Here is a 6,310-nt window from a genome sequence, read left to right on the forward strand (position 1 = left end):
TGTTACGACTCAAGAAAGATCTTGGAGTCACTGTGGATAGTTCTCTAGAAAACATCCACTCAGTGTGCAGCAGCAGTCAAAAAAGCAAACAATGTTGGGCATCATTAAGAAAGGGATAGATAATAAGACAGAAAATATATTGCCTCAAATTCCACGGTACGCCCACACCGTCAGTACTGCGTGTAGATGTGGTCGCCCTATCTCAAAAAAGATGTATTGGAATTGGAAAAGGTACAGAAAACTGCAACAAAAATGATTAGGGGTATGGAACGGCTTCTGTATGAGGAGAGAGTAATAAGACTGGGACTATTCAGCTTGGAAAAGAAGTGACTAAGGGGGGATATGATAGAGGTCTATAAAATCATGACTGGTGTGGAGAAAGTAAATAAGGAAGTGTTATTTACTCCTTCACATAACACAAGAACTAGGGGTCACCAAATGAAATTAATAGGCAGCAGGTTTCAAACAAACAAAAGGAAGTATTTCTTCACACAACGCAGTCAACCTGTGCAACTCTTTGCCAGGGGATGTTGTGAAGGCCATGACTATAACAGGGTTCAAAAAAGAACTAGATAAATTCATGGAGGATAGGTCCATCAATGGCTATTAGCCAGGATTGGCAGGGATGGCTTCTGTTTGCCAGAAGCTAGGAATGAGCAACAGGGAATGGAGGGCTAGCTCAGTGGTTTGAGCACTGGCCTCCTAAACTCAGGGTTGTGAGCTCAATCCTTGAGGGGGCCATCTAGGGATCTGGGGCAAAAATCTGTCTGGGGATTGGCCCTGCTTTGAGCAGGGGGTTGGACTAGATGACCTCCTGAGGTCCCTTCCAACCCTGATATTCTATGATTACCTGTTCTGTTCATTCCCTCTGGGGCACCTGGCATTGGCCACTGTCAAAAGACAGGATACTAGGCTGGATGAACCTTTGGTCTGACCCAATATGGCCATGCTTGTTATATTCTTAATTCCTTTGTAAATTACACTGCTCTAATAACTCAGCTATGACTGAATCCCACCATATTACTTTCTCAGACTGCTCAACAAGAGCTGGATCAAGTGTAACTTCTCTTGAACTCGGACAATTCCCTCTTTGGTTCTGTTTTCACTTCCATTTAATAATGACAGTATCTTGGACATTTTCTTGAGAATTTTTAGGATCTATCGATGGCTAGATACAGATAAGCTGTCTAAGATATGTTTACAAAAACAAGCATAAAGGCCTGATAAAAAGGAGGATATTTCACAAGTAGTGTATTGCAATTCCTTACTGTTGGTATTTTAAAATCACTTTCTCTGATACAAGTATCAGAGGGGTAGCCGTGTTAGTCTGAATCTGTAAAAAGCAACAGAGGGTCCTGTGGCATCTTCTGTTAGTCTTAAAGGTGCCACAGGACCCTCTGTTGCTTTTCTCTGATACAGGCATTGGTTGATGCAAAGTAGATTTTTTCCTCACCTCGTTCTATAGAAAATTGGAAATCCCCAAGAGACAACCAAAAAACATAATGGAATATTTCTGGTCCTTTTTACATCTGCAGGGAGTAGAGTAACTTGTTCATATAATTTTATTGCAGGTCTCATAATAATTGGCATTTTCCATGATATGCCAGCTCCTGGAGTAATGTGACTATGTGAGAACCTCATCTCTCTCTCTCTTTATTTTAATTTATTTAAGTTTCTACCCCACATGGATGCAGAGAAAAGTTTGAAAATATGAACCCTAAAAGGCACAAACACCAGAAGGCAAATAAATAACTCAAATTTATTTTTTAAATCTCAATTTTTAAACCAATCTCATGACTTCAGGAAAGGCAGGGAGGGCTGACTCACGATTTTTTAATGTTTTAATGTTCAGGGTTGGCAGTATTGCTTCTTCTTCTAACCATGGTTTGAATCATGCAAGTTGTTCCACCTTGGCAGACTCCCATGCGGGGCCCCATTGATGTTAATAGAAGTCTACAGTGGTCTTCTCACACAGAACTTTCAGGATTAAGGCCCATATTTGACCTACAGATATGTTTCCAGAAACCTAGTTAATGTTTCTTTTAGGTTCAGAACAGGCAACATCAGGATATTAAGCTTCCTCAGAATGAGAGTGCTAAGATAGGGGAAGGGTGACAAATAAATATTAAATGCAATAAAATATTTCACCTGAGTATTAGAGATATAACAGTAGCTCTGCTTTTTACCTACATTTGAATTTTTATGTAGTGTAATGTAACTAATTAGCCTACAAAAGCTAAACATTTAAAACTAAACTAAAGAACTCTAAGATGCAACACTGGCACAGCATGGAGCTTTAAATATAATTTAAGCCCCCACTGATTTGGAGATGGCAAAGTGACAGCTGTCCAACAGGTGGGAACAGTTTGCTTCTTATACTAGAATACCACATTTTTCTTCCTATAGCCAGATACTGTACTAGTAGGGGACTTAATACAAGGAAAGTTTTAACAAAATTCTACTCACACCTCATGTACTATGCTCTGTATAATGTAGCCAAGCGAAACATACAAGAGTGTTAGGTCAAGTCATAGGTCAGATCTACATGTAAGTAGTGGTAAAAAGATAAAACTGATATTTAAGTGATTTTTTTTCTACATTTTATCCACAGTGATTCAAATGAATCTATTTTTATTTCCCGCAATGTATATGATGGAATTGTTCATGTGTGAGGGACTAATGATGACTATCATTTTTACTCTCTGATATAAACAAAATCATTAAATATAAACTCCCTTTGTCAAAATGCCTCCTTCTGAAAGAAGAACTCTGGGTAGCTTGAAAGCTAGTCCTTTCACCAACAGAAGTTTGTCCAATAAAAGATATTACCTCACCCACCATGTCTCTCTGATTCTGAAATACAAAGTTAAATCTGTCAAATTAGAATTTCATATTCTCACTGGCTAAAGAGCTACAGCCGCTGATACCAAATCTCAATACATCAAATTTAGTAACTTAAGACCAGTTTGAAGTTATGCAGCAGGTAGACAGCCAACCCACAACTAGATGCCCAGTCTACTGTCCTATGTGCTGGATCACAGTGGCTTCCGTTATCATTTCAACATCATATTTCTCTACTTGGAGACCAAAGACAGTCCACAAAAACAAAAGAACCCTTGGACATAAATGATACAGTGACTGGTCATATCAACATTTATGAAAATGATCAAGTTTTATCAATGTAAAGCACATGTGATTTTTTTCCAAATAGTGCTATTTATTTGTTGGGTACCAACAAGGTGCTCAGCACTGTACAAGTCAAAGACAACAGTAACTGCAGTGAGAAGCTTACATTCTCGGGCCCTAATGCTGTACATTTCTAAACACAGGGGAGGTTCCACTGACCATAACACTACTAACCTTGTACATATGAGTAAATATTTATTCTGTCCTAAGAGTGGAATGAAAAAAAAATATGTTTCCCAGTACCTATAATGATAATCTCAACTTCTCAAGTATCAATCTACTTCCAAGTAAATGAAGTCTGAGTCTTAAAAAAGAATCATCCTTACACTGACCCTGACATGCCACTAGAGTTTATCAGTTATTTAAGCAGCAGAAAATGTAACTCATATTTTGGGTTCATACCACTATTCTGAACTCTGATCTTTTTGACCCCGAGAACCCTCCAAAGCCACCAAATTAAGACTTTCACTTCTCTGGTTACACAGCTTCTGAAACAATTATTTTCTTACACTGAAACCATTTAGAACCTGCATTTAAGATTAAAATGTTAAAACAAAGCAGCAATTTTTAAGTGAGCCAAATGAAAAAAACAGATGCTGGTGATAACAAAATTCCCAACCTTGAGTGTAACTTTTAAGTTGATTTCCAAGGTAGATTGTTTCCCAATATCCCTGCATCAGACATGACATTCAGCAAGACTAGCATTTCAGATACTCCCAGCTGGAATTCAGGAGAACCCTCACTGACTATATATAAAATTAATCATTTTGACCTAGTTACACTTAAGTAAGTACATAAGATGTGCACACATGCAACATTAATTGATTTATACACTGGTGCAACTCACTAAATATCCACTGCATACCCTCTTCAGTTATCCTCAGTTTGCTATTTATAGGAAAGTGAAAGGCCATCAGAATCCAGGGCCAATCCATAAATAAACAACACATTTTCATTTACATGGATTTTGGTGTTTTAGATCCCAAAACTTAGTGTTGTATGACTTAGCCAGTCCTGCAATGAGCTCTTTGCAGAAATATGCAAAGAGCTCATTGCAGGACTGGCTCTTGGCTACAAGTTTCTCAGGGCAACAGCCTTGTTTTTGTTTGTGAAGCACTGTGCACATTTATGATACCAGCTATGACACCCTCACCTCACGGCGTTAACGGTCATCTGTTTGACTGGAGAGTTAAGGCTCAGATCAGGGCTGTTACCATGTCACAGAACCGACATTAAACAGCCCACAGCCCCATCCCGGGGTCTCAGCCTGCCACAGTGGTGTCCTCAGGACTCTACCCCACATAGGGTGACCAGATGTCCCGATTTTACAGGGACAGTCACGATTTTTGGGTCTTTTTCTTATATAGGCTCCTATTACCCCCCACCCCCTGTCCCAATTTTTCACATTTGCTGTCTGGTCACCCTAACCCCACACAGCACACGGGGGGGGGGGGGTCACTGCTGCTTCATGGGGGGAAGTGAAGCACAGGAAAGTAGCCCAGGGTCACATAGCAAATCAGCAGCAGGGCTGGAAAATGAGCGCAGGTGTCGCGCTGCCCACCTATCCTGCCCTAACCCACACTCCCCGCCCCCCAGGCTGGGGAAAACACAGGAGCCCAGCAGTTCATCTACCCCCCTTAACCCACTCTCCTCCCCCCACCCGGGAATCGGACCCCCCCGCCCCTCGCGGGCCTGAGAAGAAACCCAGCAGTCCCAGCCCCCCAGCACGAGCCCAGCCCCCCGGGAGAGGGGGAAGGGGGGTTCTAGTATCACCTTGGCTCTACCGGCCTCCAGCTTCCGCCTCCTCTCCTCGTCCATGGCTGGGTCAGGAGGAGGGTCGGGGTGGCCGAGAGGCGTGAGCCCGAAGAACGGGGCACGCTCCCGACGAGGGGGGGGGGGGACGGGCTCCGCCGCGCCGCACGGCCGCTATTGGGCTTACAATGGCGCCCGCCGAGCCCACGCTCAGGAAAGGGCCGCAGCCCCGCCCCCCGCTGCGCCCCAGGCCAGGGAGGGAGCACCGCGTGCGGCTCGGCCGGGCTGCGCCAGGCAAGGGGCCTTCCTGAGGGAGCCTGGCCCAGGCAGCCCCCCCAAGCCTGGCTGAGCCCGCTGTTCCTGAGGAGCTGCTGCCGACTCAGCCCGGCGGACACCGTCACCTCCCAGCGGGGATGGGTCTCTGGGGGGGCCCGTCGGGGTGCTGGGCAGTTGGGGGGAAGCCTGGGGGCGCTGGGCAGTGGGCACTGGGAGGGGCTGTGAGCGGGGAGGCGCGGGGCAGTTGTGGGCGGGGCTGTGAGCGGGGAGGCGCTGGGCAGTTGTGGGCGGGGCTGTGGGCGGGGAGGCGCTGGGCAGGGGGGGGCAGTGGGCAGGGAGGCGCTGGGCAGTGGGCACTGGGGGGGCTGTGGGCGGGGAGGCGCTGGGCAGCGGGCGGGGCAGTGGGCACTGGGGGGGCTGTGGGCGGGGAGGCGCTGGGCAGCAGGGGGGGCAGTGGGCAGCAGGCGGGGCAGTGGGCACTGGGGGGGCTGTGGGCGGGGAGGCGCTGGGCAGCAGGGGGGGCAGTGGGCAGGGAGGCGCTGGGCAGCGGGCGGGGCAGTGGGCACTGGGGGGGCTGTGGGCGGGGAGGCGCTGGGCAGCAGGCGGGGCAGTGGGCACTGGGGGGGCTGTGGGCGGGGAGGCGCTGGGCAGCGGGGGGGGCAGTGGGCAGGGAGGCGCTGGGCAGCGGGCGGGGCAGTGGGCACTGGGGGGCTGTGGGCAGGGAGGCGCTGGGCAGCGGGGGGGGCAGTGGGCAGGGAGGCGCTGGGCAGCGGGCGGGGCAGTGGGCACTGGGGGGGCTGTGGGCGGGGAGGCGCTGGGCAGCGGGGGGGCAGTGGGCAGGGAGGCACTGGGCACTGGGGGGGCTGTGGGCACTGGGGGGGCTGTGGGCGGGGAGGCGCTGGGCAGCGGGGGGGCAGTGGGCAGGGAGGCGCTGGGCAGCAGGCGGGGCAGCGGGTGGGGCAGTGGGCACTGGGGGGGCTGTGGGCGGGGAGGCGCTGGGCAGCGGGAGGGCAGTGGGCAGGGAGGCGCTGGGCAGCAGGCGGGGCAGTGGGCACTGGGGGGCTGTGGGCGGGGAGGTGCTGGGCAGCGGGGGGGC

At 49.0% G+C, this 6,310-nt stretch overlaps 1 protein-coding gene across 1 annotated transcript in view; it reads right to left on the bottom strand.

The window, feature by feature from the left end:
* PCNT (pericentrin) overlaps positions 1-5,035 on the bottom strand; it is a 251,434-nt gene extending 246,399 nt beyond the window's left edge. Inside the window, exon 1 of the mRNA XM_065413237.1 lies at positions 4,960-5,035. Within this exon, the coding sequence (XP_065269309.1) occupies positions 4,960-5,004 (45 nt within the window). The 5' untranslated portion in view covers positions 5,005-5,035. The remainder of the gene's footprint in view (positions 1-4,959) is intronic.
* Positions 5,036-6,310: the final 1,275 nt, after the last annotated feature.

This window comes from Emys orbicularis, chromosome 11, assembly GCF_028017835.1.
Source record: "Emys orbicularis isolate rEmyOrb1 chromosome 11, rEmyOrb1.hap1, whole genome shotgun sequence".
Classification (NCBI taxonomy): Eukaryota; Metazoa; Chordata; order Testudines; family Emydidae; genus Emys; species Emys orbicularis.